General features: G+C 45.1%; 1 protein-coding gene across 1 annotated transcript in view; it reads right to left on the bottom strand.

The window, feature by feature from the left end:
* Positions 1-25487, bottom strand: part of TMCO4 (transmembrane and coiled-coil domains 4) — a 125753-nt gene extending 100266 nt beyond the window's left edge. Inside the window, exons 1-4 of the mRNA XM_038747304.1 lie at positions 25424-25487; positions 24368-24554; positions 19787-19961; positions 18333-18360 (exon numbers count right to left, since the gene is read on the bottom strand). Coding sequence (XP_038603232.1) covers positions 18333-18360; positions 19787-19961; positions 24368-24554; positions 25424-25487 — 454 coding nt within the window. The remainder of the gene's footprint in view (positions 1-18332; positions 18361-19786; positions 19962-24367; positions 24555-25423) is intronic.
* Between the last annotated feature and the right edge of the window lie 212 nt (positions 25488-25699).

The raw sequence follows: 25699 nt of genomic DNA on the forward strand, positions 1-25699 counted from the left end.
GTCAGAGGTCACAGGTTCTAATCTAACCCCGGCTCTGCCACTTGTCAGCTGTGTGACTTTGGGCAAGTCACTTAACTTCTCTGTGCCTCAGTTCCCTCTTCTATAAAATGGGGATTAAGACTGTGAGCCCCACGTGGGACAACCTTGATTACCTCATATCCCCCCCAGCACTTAGAACAGCACTTAACAAATACCAACATTATTTATTATTATAGCCAAAGGACAAGTCAGAAGTGAGAAGGAAAAGGGGAGCAGGGAGGAGTGTGGGGTGACGGAGGGTGTCTAAGGGTTTGTTGCAGGGTGATCTCTGCTTTGCTGACCAAAGGCCACCAAAAGTCTTCTGGGGTCTACGGTGCGGAGAGTGGGATGGCTACAATCCACTATCTGTCTGGATTCAGGGTGGCCAGATGGCTGGAGTGGGTGACCCTTGTGCTCTCCTTGGCCCGATTGAGGGGCGGGGGGACCTACAAGAATCAGACCTGCTGCTCGACGGGCGGGGGCTATGATAGAGGAGCCTTAGGGAAGGCAGGGAAGCGCTTAGTACAGTGCTCTGCACACAGTAAGCGCTCAATAAATGCGATTGATTGATTGCTTGACTGAGGCATAATCATGCCTCAATCAATTAATCAATAATTGAGCACCTGCTGTGCTATACAAAGAGAAGCAGCATGGCCTAGTGGAAAGAGCACGGGCCTGGAAATCAGAGAACTTGGGTTCTAATCCCGGCTTTTCCTATTGTTTGATGTGCGACCATGGGCAAATCGTTTAACTTCTCTGTGCCTCAGTTTCCTTAACTGTAAAATGGGGAATACCTGGTCTCCCTCTTACTTAGACTGTGAGCCCCACGTGGGACAGGGACTATGTCTGATCTAATTAACTTGTACAGCTTAGAACAGTGTTTGACATATTGTAAGCATTTAATGAATACCACAAAATAAGAGGTAAGGGACAAAATCACATGAGAAACAGAATGGCCTAGTAGAAAGAGCAAGGGCCTGGGAGTTAGTGGACCTGGGTTCTAATTCCGATTCCACCACTGTCTTGGGCAAGTCAGTTCTCTGTGCTTCTGTTACCTCGCCTGTAAAATAATAATAATAATGGCATTTATTAAGCGCTTACTATGTGCAAAGCACTGTACTAAGCGCTGGGGAGTTTACAAGGTGATCAGGTTGTCCCATGGGGGTGCTCAAAGTCTTAATCCCCATTTTACAGATGAGGTAACTGAGGCACAGAGAAGTTACATGACTTGCCCAAAGTCACACAGCTGACAAGTGGCGGAGCCGGGATTTGAACCCATGACCTCTGACTCCAAAGCCCGGGCTCTTTCCACTGAGCCACGCTGCTTCTAAAATGGAGATGAAGACTGTGTCCCCCAAATGGGACAGGGGCTGTGTCCAACTTGATGATCTTTTATCTACTCCAGTACTCAGTAGAGTGTCTGGCATAGTGAGCATTTAACAAATACTATTTTTTTTAAATCCCTGCCCTTAAGGAATTCACCAACAAATGAAGGCAGAAGGTGGAACTTTAATTTAAAGTCAGGACTGTTCTTAAGTCATACTGGTTATGGATCCACACCCGTAATTGATTTATTTATATTAAAGTCTGTCTCACAGTCTAGACTGTAAGCTCCCTGTGGACAGGGACCGTGTCTTCCAACTCTGTTCTACTGGGCTCTCCAAAGCACTTAATACAGTGCTCTGCACATAGTCAGCACTCAATAACTACGACTGATTAGAAAAGTAGCATGGTTTAGGGAAAGAGCACGGGGCTGGGAGTCAAAAGAAGCAGCGTGCTTCTTTTGATGAAGCTCTGCACATAATCAGCACTCAATAACTACGACTGATTGATTAGAGAAGCCGCATGGCTCAGTGGAAAGAGCCCGGGCTTTGGAGTCAGAGGTGATGGGTTCAAACCCCGGCTCCGCCAATTGTCAGCTGTGAGACTTTGGGCAAGTCACCAACTTCTCTGGGCCCCAGTTCCCTCATCTGTAAAATGGGGATTAAGACTGTGAGCCCCCTGAGGGACAACCTGATCACCCTGTAACCTTCCCAGTGCTTAGAACAGTGCTTTGCACATAGTAAGTGCTTAATAAATGTCATTATTAAAAGGTCACAGGTTCTTATCCCAGCTTTGCATCTTTGCTGTGTGACCTTGGGCAAGTCACTTCACTTCTCTGTGCCTCGGTTACCTCATCTGTAAAATGGGGATTGAGCTGGGACCCCCAGGTGGGCCAGGGACTGTGTCCAAACTGATTTGCTTGTCTCCACCCCAGTGCTTAGTAGAGTGCCTGGCATGCAGGAAGCACTTAACAAATACCCCAATTACTAGCTGTGTGACTTTGGGCGAGTCACTTAACGTCTCTGTGCCTCAGTTACCTCATCTGTAAAATGGGGATTAAGACTGTGAGCCCCTCGTGGGACAACCTGATCACCTTGTATCCGCCCCAGCACCTAGAACGGTGCTTCACATATAGTAAGTGCTTAACGAATGCCATTATTATTATTAATACTATTATTATTACATGTCAGAATCCAACAATTCAGAGTAAAACGTGGACACTGTAGAAGTCAAAAACTTGCTTTACCACAAGAGGGCAGTGGGGCTTTGGATAATGATAATTGTGAAAATTGTGAGATTTAAGAGCTTATATGTGCCTTCAAGCACTGTACTAAGCGCTGAGGTAAATACATTACAGTAAATCAAGACAAAGTCCCTGTTCTTAGCTCACAGTCTAAAGGGGGACAGAGAACAGGGATGTGCATACTGCAGGTAAGTGGGGACAGGATTTCCCCCTTGGACATTTCATCACCGGAAAGAATGCAAGGCAAGCCACTATGTTTCCCAACCTCCACTTTTGGCAAAAAGGAACTAGACTATCCCTTCAAAGAGGGGGTGGAGGAAAACAAATGTCAGTGAGAGGAAGGAAAGATGAATTAGTTATTTATATTAATGTCTGTCTCCCCCTCCAAACTGTAAGCTTGTTCATTCATTCATTCAATCGTATTTATTGAGCGCTTACTGTGTGCAGAGCACTGCACTAAGTACTAAGTGCACAGTCTAGAAGGGGGCAGGGAATGTGCCTACCAACTCTGTTAGATTGTTCTCACCCCCACCTCGCCTCCCTCTCCTCTCTACCCAGTCTTGATGATCAGATTACTGCTCTCAACTCTACCCTTTCTACTCAGCTAGACTCACTCGCTCCCATTTCCCTTTGCCGCTCTCGTACCACTAACCCACAGCCCTGGATCACTGCCACTGTCCACCTCCTTCGCTCTTATGCTCGAGCTGCTGAACGCTGCTGGCGAAAGTCTAAACACCATGCCAACCTTGTTCAATTCAAGTTTATCCTTTCCTGCCTTAACTCAGCCCTCTCCTCAGCCAGACAAAACTATTTCTCCTCCCTTATTGACACCCATGCCCATCATCCCCGCCAGCTCTTCCGTACATTCAACTCCCTTCGCAGGCCCCCGGTTCCTCCCCCTCCTTCCCTCACCCCCAACGATCTGGACTCCTACTTCATTAACAAAATTAAATCCATCAGGTCCGACCTCCCCAAAGTCACTCCCCCCACTTCTCCAACCCCCCGGCTCTCAACACTCTCTGCTACTCTCCCATCCTTCCCAGCAGTATCCTCAGAGGAGCTCTCCTCCCTCCTCTCAAGTGCTACTCTGGCCACCTGTGCTTCTGACCGCATTCCCTCTCATTTCATGAAATCTCTCGCTCCATCCCTTCTCCCCTCCTTAACTTCCATCTTCAACCGCTCACTCTCCACTGGTTCCTTCCCCTCTGCCTTCAAACATGCCCATGTCTCTCCCATCCTAAAAAACCCCTCTCTTGACCCCACCTCACCTTCTAGTTATTGCCCCATATCCCTCCTCCCACTCCTTTCCAAACTCTTTGAACGAGTTGTCTACACGCGCTGCCTAGAATTCCTCAACAACAACTCTCTCCTCGACCCCCTCCAGTCTGGCTTCCGTCCCCTTCATTCCACGGAAACTGCGCTCTCAAAGGTCACCAATGACCTCCTGCTTGCCAAATCCAACGGCTCATACTCTGTCCTAATCCTCCTCGACCTCTCAGCTGCCTTTGACACTGTGGACCACCCCCTTCTCCTCAACACGTTATCTGACCTTGGCTTCACGGACTCCGTCCTCTCCTGGTTCTCCTCTTATCTCTCCGGTCGTTCTTTCTCAGTCTCTTTTGCAGGCTCCTCCTCCCCCTCCCATCCTCTTACTGTGGGGGTTCCCCAAGGTTCAGTGCTTGGTCCCCTTCTGTTCTCAATCTACACTCACTCCCTTGGTGACCTCATTCGCTCCCACGGCTTCAAGTATCATCTCTACGACTGATGACAACCAGATCTACATCTCTGCCCCTGCTCTCTCCCCCTCTCTCCAGGCTCGCATCTCCTCCTGCCTTCAGGACATCTCCGTCTGGATGTCTGCCCGCCACCTCAAACTCAACATGGGTAGGGACTGTCTCTATGTGATGCCAATTTGTGCTTCCCAAGCGCTTAGTACAGTGCTCTGCACATAGTAAGCGCTCAATAAATACGATTGATTGATTGATTGATTGATTGATGGACTATAAAGGTGGCAACACTGGAAAATTCTTTATCCTTCTTTGCTCTGGAGTGCTGGGTAAAGATACTTCTCACTGAACTTCCAAAACCCCACTACCCCTGAGTCCATTTTCTCCTGGACCATGGGACTCCTTTATAGAACAGCAGATGGGAGACTACTACAAACAGGTTTTTTAAGAGCCAAATGATTTCAGTACCACTTCAAGATGATAGAGATACAGGAAGAAAACAGCACTGGGGCTAGAAATGTGGTAATTGCTAGTAAAGTTATATCCAATTGCATCTCAAAAGATAAGCTTGAAATTCCCCACTTCTTTGATGAATCACCATCGGGGAATTCCGTTTCAATAACAAAAATTAAATGGGAAAAAAGCAATGGCAAGCCAACAGCAATCCATGTGTGTGGTAGATTGACTGCAGGCACTCACTCTGTCCATTGGGAACTGGAGGAAAAGAGACTTTTACCTGGGAGGAGGGTGTTAGTCTTGTGAAGAACAACCAGAAATAGGAACGGGAAGCAGATATTTAAAATGTTTTTCATGCGGCCTAGAGCCTCTCTCAGATCCAACTCTTCATCAACCTTTGTCCTTCACACCCTCTTTATCCTGAACAGTATTATTAATGATATTTAACACTTTTTATATGTCAATCACTGTGCTAAAAGCTGGATCAATCAATCAATGTTATTTACTGAGCACTGTGTGGCGAGCATTGTACTAGGAATCAGAGGACCTGGGTTTTAATTCCGGCTCTACCACCTGCCTGCTGTGTGACTTTGGGCAAGTCACTTCACTTCTCCGTGCCTCAGTTCCCTCATCTGTAAAATGGAGATAAAGACTGAGCCCCACGGGGGACAGGGACTGTGTCCAAATTGATTATCTACCCCAGCACTTAGTAATGCCTGGTTTTAAAGCACTCAATCAGCTTGCCCCCTCCTACCTCATTTCACCGATTTACTATAGCCCAGCTACTTCACTCCTCTACACACTGTGTCCCGACCTAGAATATCTCGCTGATGACCCCTTTCGCATGTCCTCTCCCTAGCCTAGAATGTCCTTTCCCTCCACATTCACCAAACTACCACCCTCCCCAACTTCAAAGCCTTATTAAGGTTGTATTTCCTCCAAGAAACCTTACCGATTAGACCCTTCCTCTCCCTTCTGTATCATCAATGCTCTTGGATCTGTGACCTTTGGGCACTAAACTGTAAGCCATTGATGCCTGTCTACTTGTTGGTTTTGTTGTCTGTCTGCCCCTTCTAGACTGTGAGCCCATTGTTGGGTAGGGAATGTCTCTATCTGTTGCCAAATTGTACTTTCCAAGAGCTTAGTACAGTACTCTGCACACAGTAAGCGCTCAATAAATACAATTGAATGAATGACTGAATGAATAAGCTCATTGGGGCAGCGAATGTGTCTGTTCATTGGTGTATTCTCCCAAGCGTTTAGTACAGTGCTCTGCACACAGTAAGCGCTCAATAAATATGATTGAATAAATGAATATCCTCCCTCACCCCCACGGCACTTATGTATGTCTCTTTAAATTATGGATTATAAATGACTCATTTATATTAATGTCTGTCTCCCCCTACTAGACTGTAAGCTCGTTGTGGGCAGGAAATGTGTCTGCTAACTCTATTGCATTTTACTCTCCCAAGTGCTTAGTACAGTGCTCTGCATACAGCAAGTACTCAATAAATACCACTGATGGATTGAGTGTCCTGCTATTGGCCTGGCAGATACAGTTTGTGTTGTTGGCGAATTGTACCACCCTAAATGGTTCCTGGGAGCAGCTTTAAGTGTCCTGCTCAAGTCTCAGGAAGAGAGTTCATTCTATCAATTGTATTTATTGAGCGCTAACAGTGTGCAGAGCACTGTACTAAACATTTGGGAGAATAGCGTGGCTTGGTGAAAAGAGCGTGGGCTTGGGAGTTGGAGGTCATGGGTTCTCATCCCGGCTCCTCCGCTTGTCAGCTGTGTGACTTTGGGCAAGTCACTTCACCTCTCTGTGCCTCAGTTACCTCATCTGTAAAATGGGGATTAAGACTGTAAGCCCCACATGGGACAACCTGATGATCTTGTGGGGATGATCTGGTGGGATGGACTGGACCTGAGATGTTAAAGTCATTCAGCAGCAGGTGGTGTCCATTCAGACTGGGAAAATATCCCCACCTCTAGCATGTGAGGGCCCGGGGAGGATGCTTGCTGAGCGGTCCGTCATTAGCACTGAGTTCTAGAGCTGCACTCCAGTCAGTCCTAGCTTCTCCCTTTGGCCGCGGCCTCCCTTCCTGCCTGGATCAAGGGGGAGGCTTGGGGACCCCAGCCCCCCACCCCAGAACAGTGCTGGCACATAGTAAGCGCTTAACAAATACCATCACTATTTTTATTATTATTAGAATACACCAATAAACGGACATATTCCATGCCCACAACGAGTCTATAGTCTAGAGACGAGCTTACAGCCCAGAGATGAGCTTACAGTCTAGAGGGGGAGACTGACTTTAATATGAGTAAATAAATGGGTCCGGACGGACTCCACAAGGGTCACCTCAGAGGGTCCAGCCCTCCCTGTTGGCAGCTGGCTGGAAGGCTCCAGTTCCCGTGCCACGGAGTGCTCCCTTGGGTGGGCACAGGGAGTGGGGAGAGATGGAAAGGGCAAACTCGGGCTGAGCTTGGCCGGGGGTCATGGTGCCTAGACCTGATTCGGGTCTGGCAGCCACTCCTTTGGTTCCCCTTCCTGGGGAAGTGGGGTGGGGGGCTGGGTTCCCCAAGCCTCCCCCTTGATCCAAGCAGGAAGGGAGGCCACGACCAAAGGGAGAAGCTAGGACTGACTGGACTGCAGCTCTAGAACTCAGTGCTAATGACTGACTGCTCAGCAAGCATCCTCCCCGGGCCCTCACACTCTAGAGATGGGGATATTTTCCCAGTTTGAATGGACACCACCTGCTGCTGAATGACTTTAACATCTCAGGTCCAGTTCATCCCACCAGCCAGGGCCTGGGAAACCGCAAATCAGCTCTGGGGCCCCCGGTCAGTCAGTCGGTCGATTGTATTGATCAAGAGCTTATTATGTGCAGAGCACTGTACTAAGTTCTTGGGAGAGTACAATACAACAATCCTTCAAAGCCCTAATGAGAGCTCACCTCCTCCAGGAGGCCTGCCCAGACTGAGCCCCCATTTTCCCTTCCCCCTTCCCATCCCCCTTGCCCTATCTCCGTCTCCTCCCCACAGCACCTGTATATATGTTTGTACAGATTTATTACTCTATTTACTTGTACATATTTACTATTCTATTTATTTTGTCAATGATGTGCATCTAGCCTTACTTCCATTTATTCTGATGATGACACCTGACCACATGTTTTGTTTTGTTCCCTGTCTCCCCCTTCTAGACTGTGAGCCCACTGTAGGGACCGTCTCTATATGTTGCCAACTTGGACTTCCCAAGTGCTTAGTACAGTGCTCTGCACACAGTAAGCGCTCAATAAATACGACTGACTGAATGAATGAATAAACCGGGCCTGGCTTTTTTTTCAATGATATTAAGCACTTACTATGTTTCAAGTATTGTAGATACACGATAATTAGGTTGGATATAGTCCATTTCTCATGTGGGGCTCACAGTAATCATCTCTGTTTTACAGATGAGGTAACTGAGGCCCAGAAAAATTAAGTGACTTCCCCAAAGCAGCACACAGCAGACAAGTGGCAGAACGACATTAGAACCCAGGTCCTTCTGACTCTCAGGCCTTCTCTCTATCCACTAGACTGTATTGCTTTTCTAAAAATAGTTCAGTCCTGTGGTTACCCATCCACTTCCACAACAAACAGAAACTCCTTACCAACAGCTTTAAAGCACTCTGTTAGCTCTCCCCCTGCTATTTTACCTCACTGATTTCCTACTATAACCTGCGCACTTAACTCCCATAACGCCAGCCTACTCTCACTGTACTTTGATCTCATTTATCTTGCTTCTGATCCCTCGCCCACATCTTCCCTCTGGCCTGAAACTCTCTCCCCTTTCACAGATGTCAGACCATATACAGGAAGCAGCATATCCTAGCGGGAAGAGCACAGGCCTGGGAATCAAATGACCTGGGTTCGAAACCCAGCTCTGCCACTTGCCTGTGTTGTGACCTTGGGCAAGTCATTTAATTGTTCTGTGCTTCGGTTTCCTCAACTGTGAAGTGGGGATTCAACACCTGTTCTCCTTACTTGGGCTGGGTAGGGACTGTCTCTATATGTTGCCAACTTGTACTTCCCAAGCGCTTAGTACAGTGCTCTGCACACAGTAAGTGCTCAATAAATACGATTGATTACTTGGGCTGTGAGCCCCATGTGGGACAGGGACTGTGTTTGACCATATTAGCTTCTATCGACTTCAGTGCTTAGAACAGTGCTTGACACATTATCAGCACTTAACAAGAACCACAAGCAGCGTGGCTCAGTGGAAAGAGCCCGGGCTATGGAGTCAGAGGTCATGGGTTCAAATTCTGGCTCCGCCAACTGCCAGTTGTGTGACCTTGGGCAAGTCACTTCACTTCTCTGTGCCTCAGTTCCCTCATCTGTAAAATGAGGATTAAAACTGTGAGCCCCCCGTGGGACAACCTGATCACCTTGTAACCTCCCCAGTGCTTAGAACAGTGCTTTGCACATAGTCAGCGCTTAACAAATACCATTATTATTATAATACCATACCGCCACAACCCACCACCCAACTTCAAAGCCTTACTAAAATCACATCTCCTCCAAGAGGGCTTCTCTGGCTGAGCCCTCATTTCCCTTACTCCTCCTCAATCGATCAATCGATGGTATTTATTCAGCACTTACCGTGTGAAGTGCACAATACTAAGCATTTGAGAAAGTACAAGAGTTGTTAGGCACACTCCCTGTCCACAAGGAGCTTACAGCCTAGAGGAGGGACAGCATTAATAAAAATAAATTATGGATATGTACATGGTGCTGTGGGGCTGAGGGTGGGGTGCTTAAGGTGTACAGATCCAAGTGAATAGACGACGCAGACAGGCAAGGGTGTAGGAGAAATGTGGACTTATTCTGGGAAGACTTCTTGGAGGAGATGTGATTTTAGTATGGCTTTGAAGATGGGGAGAGTTGTGGTCTGTCATATTTGGAGGGCGAGGGAGTTGCCGGCCAGAGGATGGATGTAAGCAAGGGGTCGGAGTCGCCTATACACTTAGATCTGTACTTGATATTCACCCTACCTTCCGCCCCATGGCACTTAAGTCCATAGCCATAATTTATTTTTTATATTACTGTCTTTCTCCCTCTCTAGACTGTAAGCTCCTTGTGTGCAGGGAATGTGTCTACCAACTCTGTAATAGCGATAATAATAATTATGGTATTTATTTAGCGCTTACTACATGTGAGGCACTGTACTAAGCGCTGGGGAGGATACAAGCAAATTGGATTGGATACAGTTCCTGTCACAAATGGGGCTCACAATTTCAATCCCCATTTTACAGATGAGGTAACTGAGGCACAGAGAAGTGAAGCGACTTGCCTAAAGTTACACAGCAGACAAGTAGCGGAGCTGGGATTAGAACCCATGACCTTATGACTCCCAGGTATATGCTCTATCCACTAAGCCACATTGCTTCTCTGTACGAATAGTACAATAGTACTCTCCCAAGCCCTTAGTACAGTGCTCTGCACACAGTAAGTACTCAAAAAATATGATTGTTGGTAACAATCGGGTTGTAGCAGGACATCTGTGAGGTAAGTTAGGAGGGAGAGAGCTGATTGAGAGACTTAAAGCTGACAGTAAGGAGTTTCTACCTGGTGCCAAGGTGGATGGGTAACCACTGGGGGTTTCGAAGGAATGGGGCCTGAATGGTTTTTCAGAAAAAAAGATCCAGAAGAATAAAGGGTGAGTTGGGGAGTAATGGGTCAAGAGAACAGATATGTAAAGTGATATGAGCTGGTGGAGTGTCTTTGAAATGGACTGTGAGGAGCTCTTGCCCTCTTGGAGGGAAAGAGGGCTTCTCAAGGTCTCCGAGAAAATTACGAGGTACAGAAACCTCTTAAATCCGAGTCAGGCTTTTGATCTACTAGACCACATTGTCTTTCATCTTTATAGAGCACATGGGCTATTTTTGAAAAATAAAAGCTAACAGTATGTTGAGAATTTTGCAATAGACAGAGGCAGCGTGGCTCAGTGGAAAGAGCCCGGGCTTTGGAGTCAGAGGTCAAGGGTTCAAATACTGGCTCCGCCAATTGTCAGCTGTGTGACTTTGGACAAGTCACTTCACTTCTCTGGGCCTCAGTTACCTCATCTGTAAAATGGGGATTAAGACTGTAATCCTCTTGTGGGACAACCTGATCACCTTGTAAGCTCCCCAGTGCTTAGAACAGTTCTTTGCACATAGTAAGAGCTTAATAAATTCCATCATTACTATTATAATAGAGAACTAATTTTATAAGTCCTTCCCCAGAATTACCTCATTTTAAATTCACTACAACTATCTCTGGATAAGGAGGAATATTTAGTAAACTTAACCAAAAAGAAGAAGGTGGGAAAACACCCTTCATAAGGTATTTTAGGGCAACAGGAACAGGATTAACATAAAAAAATTCCACTCCACCACTATGGAAACATTTTGTGACTAAGATACATATAGTTAGAAAAGGTCAATACATCCATTAAATCCCTAATAGAACCTTCAAGCCATTTGTTCTCATGCTAATTTCTTAAACTATTTTCAGACATATCCTTGAAATTAGCATCCATTCAAAAAGACCAAAAAGTTGCAACTTTGAGGTGTTCCTCATTTCTTCCCCTCCTCATAAAGAGCAATGCCAGCCACAGGCAGGCAGGAAGACCTGGTAAATAATCGAAGTATTAGTCGATCAATACCCTAAAAAGAGCTTTCCACCATTTTTACCCCACCAAGAGGTTTGATAATGACCAGAGTGGTCAGTTACCAAAATGAATTTAAACATGGGGAAAAACCTCCTCTCTAGGGGTAAGAGATCATTTGGGTTTATGCTCTTGCCATCTGCTGCTAACTAGACATCACCTGAGAGAGAGTTCAACACAAAAAAGGTCAGGTTTTCCTCTGAAGTACACACTAAACTCTCTGGTATTCCCAATGGGATGGATAGAGTCTGGCTGGGCAACTGATATTTTTCTGATAACTATGAGGAGGGCAGTCCTTGGCCCCTAACTTGAGTTATCCATCAATCAATCCCATCAATCAATTTGTAAAGCAGTGTGGCCTAATGAATAGAGTTTGGGCCTGGGAGTCAATAGGGCCTGAGTTCTAATTCCGCCTCTGCCACTTGTCTTTTGTGTGACCTTGGGAAAGTCATCTCATTTCTCTGTGCCTCAGTTACCTCATTTTTAAATGGGGATTAAGACTGGGAGCCCTATGCGGGTCAGGACCCAACCTGACAACGTTGTATCTACTTCAGCTCTCAGTACAGTGTCTGGCACTTAGTAAGTGCTTAAGAAATACCATTAAAAAAAAAAAAATCAATCGATCAATGTAATTTGAGTGCTTACTATGTGCAGGGCACTGTACTAAGCACTGAGCTCATGGGAATACGGCGAGGGCCATCAGATTAAGTGGTATGGAATGGCGGCGATCAGGATGATTTATAAAGAAGGTATAGAAATTAGAGAAGCAGCGTAGCTCTAACTTCTATAGTTATAGAAATTAGAGAAGTAGCGTGGCTCAGTGGAATGAGCAAGGACTTTGGAGTCAGAGGTCATGGGTTCAAATTCTGACTCTGCCACTTGTCAGTGTGTGACCTTGGGCAAGTCACTTAACTTCTGTGTGCCTCAGTTACCTCATCTGTAAAATGGGGATGAAGACTGTGAGCCCCACATGGGACAACCTAATCACCTTGTAACCTCCCCAGTGCTTTGCACATAGTAAGTGCTTAATAAATGCCATATAATAATAATAATAATAATGGCATTTGTTAAGCGCTTACTATGTGCAGAGCACTGTTCTAAGTGCTGGGGGGGATACAAAGTGATCAAGTTGTCCCATGTGGGGCTCACAGTCTTAATCCCCATTTTACAGATGAGAGAACTGAGGCTCAGAGAAGTTAAGTGACTTGCCCAAGGTCACACAGCAGACAAGTGGCGAACCCATGACCTCTGACTCCAAAGCCCGGGCTCTTTCCACTGAGCCACGCTGCCATCATTGTTATTATTACTATTACTACCTGCAGAATTTTACTCCTGAATAATGCTGTGTCAGTCATGTAAAACTATAAAATGGAAAATAGTTTTGCAAGTTGGTCTACCTGGAAACGTTGCCATTTGAAGGCCACTGAGAGGAGAAATTAAGGAGAGAGAAAAACAACCTAGGAAATGGCATTTTACCTAGGTAAAATCCCTTCTGAATAATCCAGCCAAGCATGCAAAAATAGCAGACAGAAGAGAAGGCAGCGTAATGAGGCTTCAAGCATATGCAGGGGAACTGCTTCTGCTGTTTTTGCTTAATAAAATTCCACAAGGTGTAATAAAATATCGTGTGGCCTAGTGGAAAGGACACGGGCCTGGGAATCAGAGGACCTGGGTTCAAATCCTGGCTCTGCCCCTTGTCTGTTGTGTGACCGTGGGCAAGTTATTTAGCTTCTCTGTGCCTCAGTTCCCTCATCTGTAAAATGGGGATTGAAACTGTGAGCCCCACGCGGGACAGGAGCTGTGTCCAACCTGATTAGCTTGAATCTACCCCAGCGCTTAGTATAGTGTCTGGCACATAGTAAACACTTGAGAAATACATAAAAGGTGGTGCAGGTTGGAGTATACTACCCAAGAGCAACCCTTGAAACAGCCCTGAGCTGAACAATGGAAAAAATCTTATAGTCATTCATATATTCATTCATTCAATCATATTTATTGAGCGCTTACTGTGAGCAAAGCACTATATTAAGCACTTGGGAGATAAGCACTCCCTTCTTTGGGAAAAAATGGAGGCAAAACGTGATGATGAGATGTGAAGTATTCTTTGTTAGGAGCCAGGACAGATCTGGAGTTTAAGGGAATCTGGAGGCAGTATAGACATCTATGAGGAAAGAGCAACTCCTCGCTGATAATGACCATGACAATTGCAGTAATTAATTAATTCATTCATTCAATCATATTTGTTAAGCGCTTACTATGTGGCAAGCACCGTTGGAAGAATTGGGGTAGATACAAAAAAATCAAGTCAGACAGAGTCCCTGTCCCACATGGGGCTCTCAATCTAAGGGGAAGGGACAACAGGTATTGAATCCCCATTTTACAGACGAGGAAACTGAGGCCCAGAGAAGTGAAGTGACTTGTCCCCAGTCAGTCACACAGCAGGCAAGTGGCAGAGCTGGAATTAGAACTCAGATCCCCCACTTCCCAGGCCCATGCTGTTTCCACTACGCTGTGCTGCTTCTCTGGTTCTGAATGACCTGAACTATCTGTCCACAGTCTCCATTCACTATATAGCTGTCAAATTCTTTGCTTTGCTTGAGGTGTAAAACTTAGCCTGTGTCTTTTTTTTTTCAGATGCTTAGTCTTTGTGGATGAGGGCATGGCTTTGGGGAGGTGTGGCAAGAGACAAAATCAGTGGGGGCCAAGAGCCAGTAAAATAGAACTTCAATTCCATTTATTCATTAAATGATATTTATTGAGCACTTACTGTCCGCATAACCCTGTACTAAGGCCTTGGGAGAGTAACTTGAGAAGCAGCATGGTCTAGTGGATAGAACGTGGTCTTGGAAGCCAGAAGGATCTGGGTTCTCATCCCTGCTCCACCACATGTCTGCTGTATCACCTTGGGCAAGTCGCTTCACTTCTCTGGGCCTCAGTTACCACCTCTGTAAAATGGGGATTAAGACTGTGTGCCCCATGTGGGACTGGAGCTGTGTCCAACCTGATTTGCTTGTATCCACCCCAGAGCTTAGAACAGTGCCTGGCACCGAGTAAGTGTTTAACAAATTCCACTATTATTATTATTAACTCTTGGTGGTCTGTCATAGGTCTAGCTCCAAGGGAATGGATCTGGAATGGAGAGAGTACAGTGGCCGAGGGGAGGAGGGTGGGTGGTAGAGTAATGGTGTTGGGGTGGAATGAGTCAGTCAGTCTATTTATTGAGCACCTACTGTGTGCAGAGCACTGTACTAAGCACTAGGGAGAGTACAATCTAACAATAAACAGACACGTTCGCTACTCACAATCCCAGGCCCATCCTAGAACAGATCTAACCCCCTTCGAGGCCACAAGAACAAGTTCAACTTGCCAAGATCTCCTGGCCCAGAGATGATCCCGGCCCGGACAGACTGCTAACTAGTGCAGTTGTGCCAGAAACCTTCCCTGCCTGGACCCTCATACCTCAAACTGAGCCATTTGCTTCATGATGCAAAAAAACCCCCAATATTTACATTTATCTCAGAGAGAAACAGTGGTCTCAGCTGCCCAAGGTTTTCAGGTAGAATATCGGTCAAGGACAATGGGGAAACCACTTGTCTCTTTCCCCAGTATGGAACTAAAAAAAAATGGCCAACTTCCCAGAATCACCAGGCCAGGTAAAGATGACCAGAAAGTGTGAAACAATCAGTGGCTAACCCTCGATTATCCAGGGGCTGATTATCCAATCGGTCGGTCGCCTGGGTTTTTTATGCCTCTGATTTCTCCCTTTCGCTGTCAGACTTTTGGCCATCTCATTGCTCATTGGCCTTTCTCCCAGTGACAGGAAGGGAAAATAATAAAAAGAGGGGAAATCAAAACAGGTGGATCTAATTTTTGACAGGAGCGCTGGAAGATTTGGTGAAGGGGCCTGGTAAAATTTGGACAAAATAGGATTTTTGGATTCTCTGGGGATTTCATTTTACTTAAACTCCCCACCATTCCTGAGTAGCATGAACGTCAGCCAGTTCCCAGTTTAGACAATGTGAAAAACATGAAGAGAAAGGTAAGTCCTTACTTGCCTGGAAATGAAAGAAGCTGGATAAGGATTTTGGGACGGGTGGGGAACTAAGAGAGGGGAGGAAGGGGCAACAGCTTTTCCTGCCTTTTTTATTTTCCTATGCTATTTATTTTAAGCTCTTTCTATGTGTCAGACACTGTATTAAGCATTGAGGTAGATCCAAGCTAATCAGGTTGGACACAGTCCATGTCCCAGGTGGGGCTCACAGTCTTAATCCCCATTTCACAGATGAGGTAAACTGCAGCACTATGAAATGATTTGCCCAAGGTCAAGAGGCAGAGCTGGGATTAGAAACCAGGTCCTTTTGAGTCCCAGGCCCATGCTCTATCCACTAGGCCATGCTGCTTCTCATCTGTGGGGCCCTCCCAAAAAATCCTACTTTCAAGGTGTTTTCCCCAAAGAATTCCCCAAACTTCAAGTTGGGTCACTCCAGTAACCTCTCTTAATATTCACATCCATTCTCAGCTCTATCTATCAATAAATCATATTAATTGAGCACTTACTGTGTGCTGAGCACTGTACTAAGCACTTGGGAGAGTATACTATAAGAAAAAGCAGAATGATGGTAGAAGAAGGAGCTGGTAACAATAGAAAAGGACAATGGATCAATGATAAGAACAGCGTAAATCTATTATCTCCAGAAAGGACATGGAAACCATTACACAAAGGGAGAGCAGGGGAACAATAAGAGCAGCAATCATGGAGTGATTAAAAAAAAAAACCTCCCTGGAGATCTCAAAGCAGTTTTCCACCTAGAGAGGCCAGGACAGCCAAAGTGGCCAGGACCTCTTGGAAGGCCTGGGAAGATTTTTGACTAGGAAACACCCCAAAATATACAGACACTTTGGGGACACCCCAGGCCACCTCAAAGTGACAACAGAGGTGAGGAAACCCACCCTTGGGATGGAATTGGGGAGTGGCATTGGAAGTGGTAGAAGTTGGAGTAAGAGAGGTCTTGATTTCTCGGAAAGATCTCCCAACCCTGAAGTGGGGTGTCAAGGGAGACCACTGTAAGGGGAGACCAGTTGGGGGGAAATGGTGGAGCTCCATTACCTCTGCTTCCCCAAACAGTATTAGTTCAGACCTCTTAACCTCTTGGCTGAGTCAGTCAGTTAGTCATATTTATTGAGTGTTTCCTGTGTGCAGTCTAACAGTAGAACAGACACATTCCCAGCCCACAACTAGCTTATAGTCTAGAGGAGGAGAGAGACATTAATAGAAATAAATAAATGACAGATGTGTACATAAATAGTGTGGGGCTGAGAGGGGGGATGAATAAAGGGAGTAAGTCAGGGTTTGCTCCCTTTATCCAAATCACCCAGGTGTGCAGGGAAGCCACACCCATTACCAAAACCGTATACGCTATCACAGGATTCTGTTACCTTTGCATCATGTTAATCAGTAGCCCAACAATAGCAAGGAAATCAAAAAAATAGAACCAAGAAGGCCAGCACATCCTTTGGGAAGCTGTCAGAGAGAGTATGGTGGCAGTGATGTATCATGCTCTGTTGTGCTGTTCATTGTGATCATGAGACACATGAATGAATGAATATCAAATGGCAAGACAAGAGCACGTACAAAGTTCTGCAATGTTGTCAGTCTCCTAGCATCGAGGCTATGCTCACGTCAACTCAGTTGTGCTCGGTGGATCACATGAGGAGAATGAACAACAGAAGGCTACCCAAACGACTGATGTATGGAGGACTGAAATTGGGAAACCAAAAGCAAGGCCGATGGAGCGAAAGCTCACTTTAACTCAGTTATGCTGGGTGGATCGCATGACGTGAATGAACAACAGCGGGATACCCAAACAACTGAGGTATGGAGAACTGAAATTGGGGAACCAAAAGCAAGGCCATCAGAGGAAATGTTTCAAGGCATGGTTAAAAAAAAACCTCCGATAATGCCACACTCCAGCTGAAAATTGGGAGTCAAAGCCGAGGATAGCCCAGCATGGCGTAACAAGAAAGAAGCTGGTCTCTTAGAGCCAAAACGAAGCAAAGGAGAAGCAGTGTGGCTTGGTGGAAAGAATACGGGCCTGGGAATCAGAGGGCCTGGGTTCTAATCCTGACTCCACCACTTACCTGCAAGTCACTTCACTTCTCTGTGCCTCAGTTCCCTCTTCTGCAAAATGGGGATTCAATACCTGTTCTCATTCCTACTTAGATTGTGAACCCCATGTGGAACCTGACTATCTTGTTTCTACCCCAGCGCTTAGTACAGTGCTTGGAACATATTAAGTGCTTAACAAATATCATTATCATTTTTATTGTAATATGAGAAAATAGTGATGGGCACTATAAACATCAAATATGACAGCATAACAAGAAACTGTTTTTTTGTGCATAGTAAGGTTGCAACTGCAGGAGCAATCAGTGGTATTTATTGAGTCCTTACTGTGTGCAGAGCAGAGTACTCATTGCTTGGAGAGTACAATGCAACAGAGTTTGTAGTGATAATAATAATAATAATGATACTGATGGCATTTGTTAAGTGCTTACTATGTGCAAAGCACTGTTCTAAGCACTGGGGGGATACAAGGTGATCAGGTTGTCCCACGTGGGGCTCACAGTCAATCCCCATTTTACAGATGAGGTAACTGAGGCAAAGAGAAGTAAAGTGACTTGCCCAAGGTCACACTACAGACTAGTGGCAAAGCCAGGATTAGAACCCATGACCTTCTGACTACCATTGACTGATGTATTGATTGGTGATGGACCAAAATAGTGCTAAGGGGACTCGTTAGTAGATGGCTATACCTTCCAGCTAGCAGCATTGGTCAGGTGAAGGCTTAGAAATTAAAACCAGGAGAGAACTTACCATCCTTCAGAGAGAAGGCCACAAGGTCCTATGAAAGAAAAGGAAACATTACAAGGAAACTCTATGTGTAATTAAATTTTCACTGAAAGTATTAATACTAGCTAGTCACCTTAATGCTATGCAAGAAATTTCAATGAATGTCACCCAACCTCTTTTCTGTACATTCCTTGCCTTTTGATTCCCCTCCCACCCTAATCCCCTCCTCATAATTATGGTATTTGTTAAGTTTATACTATGCCTAAGCACTGTACTAAGCACTGAGGTAAATACAAGATAATCAGGGTGAGCCCAGTCCCTTAAACAACATGTGGCTTCCAGTCTAAGAAGGATGGGGAACAGGTATCAAATCTTTAGTTTTCAAATTCATTCATTCAATCATATTTACTGAGTGCTTACTGTGTGCAGAACACTCTACTAAGTGCTTGGGAATCAACCAATCAATCAAATGTATTTATTGAGTGCTTACTGTGTGCAAAGCACTGTACTAAGCACTTGGGAAGTACAAGTTGGCAACATATAGAGATGGTCCCTACCCAACAGCGGGCTCACAGCCTAGAAGGGGGAGACAGACAACAAAACAAAACATATTAACAAAATAAAATCAATAGAATAGTAAATATGTTCAAATGAGGAAACAGCAGCACAGAGAAGTTATGGCCACAGAGCAGGCCAGTGGCAGAGCTGGGACTAGAATCCAGATGAGATGAGAAAACTGGGCACAGAGAGGACAAATAACCTCCCAAAGGTCAACCAGCAAGTCAATGCTAATGGTTTGTCATTTCAAAGTTTTGCTCACCCAGCTCTTCCTAAAAGTAAAGATCAGTTCAACCCACTCTTCAGAAAAGCCAGACTATTGTTAGGAGTCAGCATTAGAGTCATCTTTTGGGGGAAGTGCCAAAAAAGAAAAAAAAAAATCCCAAAACAAAAAACCTTCCAAGCTTCTCTACTGAGAAGCAATCAACCAATCAATCAATCGTATTTATTGAGCGCTTACTGTGTGCACAGCACTGTACTAAGCGCTTGGGAAGTCCAAGTTGGCAACATATAGAGACAGTCCCTACCCAACAGTGGGCTTACAGTCTAGAAGGGGGAGACAGAGAACAAAATAAAACATATTAACAAAATAAAATAAATAGAATAGATATGTACAAGTAAAATAAGCGGTGAGGCCTAGTTGAAAGAGTCAAGGCCTGGAAGTCTGAGGACCTGGGTTCTAATTCTGACTGTCATTTGTCTCCTGTGTGATCCTAGGCAAGTTACTTAACTTCTCTGTGCCTCAGTTGCCTCACCTGTAAAATGGGGATTAAGACTGTGAGTCCCACGTGGCACAGGGACCGTGTCCAAACTGATTATTTTGCATCTACCTTAGCATTTAGTACAGTGCCTGGCACGACACTTAACAAATACCGTTAAAAAAACCTTCCCATGAGCCCAAATCCAGTGAATACACTTACTTGAATGATAATCAGGGAATCATCTTGCAAGATTGGGTCCTTCAGTAACATCTGAGCAAATGTTTCTCCTCCTTCTCCTCCCAGACCATTGGCAAAAGCCATCATGGCAGGCAAGACTGCATCTGACAATTGGAGCCATTTCACCAGCCCTCTGACGAACTCCTCCCGAAAGGAGCTGAAAGACATCATCGTTTCAGGTAAACTTTGCCACTTGGTACCTTTTCCAGCCATCCCTCAATTATTCATGTTAATGCGGGACAGGCAAGGTACATGTAATTGAAAACTACAATCCAAAAACATTATTTTAGTCAATAGATACTTTTAACCGCCCCCCGTACTCCGCCATTTAACAGAGAGGCTAATCATTCATCAGATTAAGAGGTTTGACTTTCTTCACCTTTATGTTCTCCGGCCCACTTTTAGGTGGAAGTGTTAAAGAGCAGTGAGTTAATCAAATTTCTTGAGCACTTACTGTGTGCAGAGCACTGTACTGAGTGCTTGGGTGAGTACAATATAACAGACACATTCCCTGCCCACAACAAGCTTACAGCCTAGAGGGGGAGACAGACATTAAAATAGGAACCACAGAAAATAGGACCTTTGTGTCTTATTCTTGACCGATGTATTGGGTAACTTGGGGGTGAAAACTGCTCAAGAACTCTTCCAGCCTGCCCTCAAGAAGTTTAACATCCTTGAAAAAGCAGAACGCTAACAAACAGACAGGTACATCCATCAAAATAGGAAAATAAATAAATTGCAGATATATAAATAAGTGCTGTGGGGCCGGGAGGGGTGGATGAATAAAATTAGTGAGTGATATTATTTGAGCCCCCACTGGGTGCAAAGCAGTCCTCTAAACTCTGAGGAAGAAGGAAGCTGTTCCTTCTTTCACAGTCTATCAGAGGAAACCATCCAAATTTGCCAAGTTTGACAAATAGGAGGAAGAAAATAATTCTGGACGAGTCCAGTGCCATATGCCATGGGCCGGAATAGGAGAGTGATGGAGAAGGGATAACAAGCAGGATTTTTGGGCTGGAGGGGGAAAACACAGGTGGGGGTAGAGTGAAAGGAGTAAAGGCAGGTAAATAACGGAAATAGAAAGCTATTTACAGAATACTGGAATGTCCCAATGGCAGGAAACCAGAAAAGCAAGAAGCAAAAGACTGGGATATTCACAGGCAGGATAATCAGCTCCAAAATAAATAAGCATTAAAATTATTTGAAGAGTCAAACTTGTATAAGACAACTAAAAGAAGTGACTTTTAGCACGTCTATATTTTCAGTGTATCATAGTCAATTAATATTTACAGTGCACATTCACTGTCTGACTGCATTGGGGATTATATTTTACAATGACACTATCTTGCTCGGTATTTTCAGCATCTTATGGTTACCAAGGTCTTTTAGCAAGATCTCATAAATGCACATCAACAGAGAGGGTTGAAAGGTGAAAATAGGGGCTGCAGAAAATAGGACCCTTGGGTCTCAGTCTTGGCTGATGTATTAGGTAACTTTAAGCCAGTCACACACCTCCTGGCTCTCCTTAAAGTGAAAATAAAGGAATAACATCATGGGGAAAATCCTGGGATGACGAACCTCATCCTTTTATTTTTTTAGTACAAAGTAACTAACATATATTCCCTCTCAGGATTGCACCTGGAGTACTGGAAACTCTCTACCAATCTCGACTACGGGAGGGAGAGTCAAGCAGAGACCTACCCATTCCTTTCCTAGCTTGGGCAGTGGCTAGTGAGTGGAAGGCAACCTGCTACAAACTCACATGTGCTGGGCAGCTTTGGCATTGGAAAGAGTCGAGGATGGAGACTCAAACTGACTGCGCGGAAGGAGGCGATGCTAAAACACTTCTGCATTTTTACCAAGAAAACTCTCTGGATACACTGCCAGAAAGATTGAGGATGGAGGTGGGGCGTTCTGGGAGAGATGTGTCCATGGAGTCACTATGGGTCAGATACGACTTAGCATAAGACAAACACATATAAATTCCCAGTAAAATACAGAGGCCTTCAGTGACTTCCTCTAGTATAGCTGTCAATCTTTTGCGGCCAGGTGGACAGAGAATGGGCCTGAGAGTCAGAAGGGCCTGGGTTCTAAGCCCGGCTCTGCCACTTGTCTGCTGTGTGACCTTGGGCAAGAAGTAGTAGTAATAGTATTTATGAAATACTTCTAGACCGTGAGCCTTTCTAGACTGTGAGCCCGCTGTTGGGTAGGGACCGTCTCTATATGTTGCCAGCTTGTACTTCCCAAGCGCTTAGTACAGTGCTCTGCACACAGTAAGCGCTCAATCAATACGATTGAAGGAATGAATGAATATTAAACACTTACTTTGTGCAGAGCACTGTTCTAAGCACTGCAAAAGAATACAAAAGTGGGAATTAGAAATGGTCCCTGTCTCTCAGGGTGCTCACAGCCTAAGAAGCATGTCACTTCACTTCTCTGTGCCTCAGTTATCTCATCTGTAAAATGGGGATTAAGAGTGTAAGCTCCATGTGGGACGTGGACTGTGTGCAACTTGATTAGCTTGTATCTACCCTAAGTGCTTAGAATATTACCTGGCACATAGTAAGTGCTTAGCAAACACCATCCCCTCTAGACTGTAAACCTGTGGGAATGTTTCTACCAACTGCGTCATATTCATTCATTCATTCAATCATATTTATTGAGCGCTTACTGTATGCAGAGCACTGTACTAAGCGCTTGGGAAGTGCAAGTTGGCAACATATAGAACAGTCCCTACCCAACAATGGGCTCACAGTCTAGAAGGGGGAGACAGAGAACAAAACAAAACATATTAACAAAATAAAATAAATAGAATAAACATATACAAATAAAATAAATAAATAAATAGAGTAATAAATACATACAAACATATATACATATATACAGGTGCTGTGGGGAGGGGAAGGAGGTAAGGCAGGGGGATGGGGAGGGGGAGGAGGGGGAGAGGAAAGAGTACACTATTGCTATATTGTATATAGCAATAGTGCTATAGTGCTATAGTGTACTCTCCCAAGTGCTTAGTTCAGTGCTCTGGACACGGTAAACCCTCAGTATATATGATTTATTGATTGATTGATTGATTCCAGGCAGCCTGAATCTCCAGAGTAATCCTGGAATACCACAAAGCCACCTTGGGAATCAGTGTGCGGAGAGGGTCCTTTGCCTCTGTGGCCTGGGTTCCCAAACTGTGACTTGGGTTAACAGTCTGGAAACAAAGCAAATCATTTCGACTTCTGCTGTAATAAAATTTAAAAATGTCATTGTTAAGAATTTACTATGTGCCAAACACTGTGCTAAGCTACAAGCTAATCAGGTTGGACACAGTCCATGTCCCACTTGGGACTCACAGGCCTAGTGGACAGAGCAAGGACCTGGGCATCAGAAGGACCTGGGTTCTAATTCTGGCTCTGCCACATGTCTGCTGTGTGACCTTGGGCAAGTCACTTAATTTCTCTGTGCCTGTTACCTCATTTGTAAAATGGGGATTAAGACCGCGAGCCCCATGTAGGACAGGGACTGTGTCAAACCTGATTAGCTTGTATCTACCTCAGCTCTTGGAACAGGGCTTGATACATAGTAAGTGCTTAACCAATACCATCATCATTATTACTGGTATTATTAGTGGCATTATTAATTCCCATTTTACAGATGACGTAACTGAGGTCTAGAGAAGTGAAGTGACTTTTCCAAGGTCACACAGCAGACAAGTGGTAGAGCCAGAATTTAGAACCCAAGTCCTTCTGACTCCCAGGCTGTGCTGCTTCTCTAATGTAATGTAATGACTTTAATGATAAAAGCACTTAGAACAGTGCTTTGCACATAGTAAGTGCTTTATAAATGCCATTATTATTATAATGATTACAGTATTTGTTCATTCATTTATTCAATCGTATTTATTGAGCACTTACTGTGTGCAGAGCATTATACTTAGTGCTTGGGAAAGTACAATAAAACACTAAATGGTCAATAAAACTGAGGTCCTTCTGTTTCCCAGGCCTATCCCCTAGGCCACACCTTTTCAAATTTCCTGAAACCAAGTACAACGTAACTGGATTCCTTGGCCTCTGTTATATGGAGTCCACTACATCAGAGATTCCCCATAAATATGAGCTGATATCATCAAGAGTGACATTATCACCTGCCGGCAGTCCCTCGAGCTCCGCTTTCTCCCCCTAGACTGTAACTTGGCTGTGGGCAGGGGATGTGTCTGTTATATTATACTGTACTCTCCCTAGCGCTGAGTGTAATACGTTAATATGTTTTGTTTTGTTCTCTGTCTCCCCCTTCTAGACTGTGAGCCCACTGTTGGGTAGGGACTGTCTCTATATGTTGCCAACTTGGACTTCCCAAGTGCTTAGTACAGTGCTCTGCACACAGTAAGCGCTCAATAAATACAATTGAATGAATGAATGAGTGCAGTGCTCAGCATACATTAAGTGCTCAATAAATACGATCGATCGATCAATAGATTCCGTTTCCTAAGGTTGTTGCTTGGTGGACAGTATCCAAAGACTCCTGCAGCACAGAACTCATTTTCCTCCTTTCACCAGGCTGAAACATCACCTTTGTTCCGGTTCAGGAAACAACCAGGCCAGGGTCACCCCACAGAGCGCGGCATAGGCGAACTTGTTCGCCTCTGTCAGCTGCTGGCTCACAAGCAGGCCCGGCTCCTCCCGCTCCGCCAGGTCGGCTCTTTTCGGCTGCTTCCAAGCCCTCCAGCTCCCCTTCTCTTGATCCGCCATTCCGGCACCTGAAGGGAAAAAAATAAAATCAAAGATGGAGCAGCTTGGGCCCAGTGGACAGAGCACGGGCCAGGAGTCAGAGGACCCAATTTCTAATTCTGCCTCCTCCAGCCGTTATGACCTTGGGCAAATCCCTTAACTGTGCGTCATTTCCTTCATCTGCAATATTGGGGATTCCACACTTGATCTCCTTCCTTCCTTATTGAGGGCTTACTGTGTGCACACTAAGCGCTTGGGAGAGTACAATACAACAATAAACAGATACATTCCCTGCCCCTGATGACCTTACAGTCTAGAGGATGAGCTCACAATCTAGACTGTGAACTCCATGTGTGACCTGACGATCTTGTATCTACCCCAGTGCTTTGTACAGTGCTTGGCACATAGGAAGTGCTTAACAGATACTACAGCATAGCACTGTGGCTAGAGCATGGGCCTGGGAGTAAGAAGGTCATGGATTTTAATCCCGGCTCCACCGCTTGTCTGCTGTGTGACCTTGGGCAAGTCACTTCACTTCTAGGCTTCAGTTACCTCATCTGTCTCCCCCTTTTAGACTGTGAGCCCACTGTTGGGTAGGGACTGTCTCTATATGTTCCCAACTTGTACTTCCCAAGTGCTTAATACAGTGCTCTGCACACAGTAAGCGCTCAATAAATACGACTGATTGATTGATTGATCTGGAAAACGGGGATTAAGACTGTGAGCCCCAGGTGGGACAGGGACTGTGTCCCACCCAATTTGCCTGTACCCATCCCAGCGCCTTGAAGAGTGCCTGGCACATAGTAAGCGCTTAACAAATACCATAGTTAGCATTATTATTATATCAAACCAGCAGAAAAATCTCCCAAAGATCTGACTGAAAAAGCTCATTTCTAGCCTGCGTTCACCACCAAAAAACTGCAACACAAGCCGGGTAAATCATTTAACCTTATTTCCTTCATCTATACAGGAAATATACTACCTCCTCCTGAAAATTTCACAGGGATGCCCTGAAGATAAAAGAACTTGGTCAACTTTGCCCTCTTAGGAGCAAAGGTATTCTGCTATGAACCAACTGAACCCCAGATTTCAGCCAACCCCTGAGGCTTTGAGCATGAAGCATAAATAGGAGACCAGTACTCACCTTGACTTCTCCTTTATCAGGATCAGTGTT

Source organism: Tachyglossus aculeatus, chromosome 5 (genome assembly GCF_015852505.1).
Source record: "Tachyglossus aculeatus isolate mTacAcu1 chromosome 5, mTacAcu1.pri, whole genome shotgun sequence".
NCBI classification, from domain to species: Eukaryota; Metazoa; Chordata; class Mammalia; order Monotremata; family Tachyglossidae; genus Tachyglossus; species Tachyglossus aculeatus.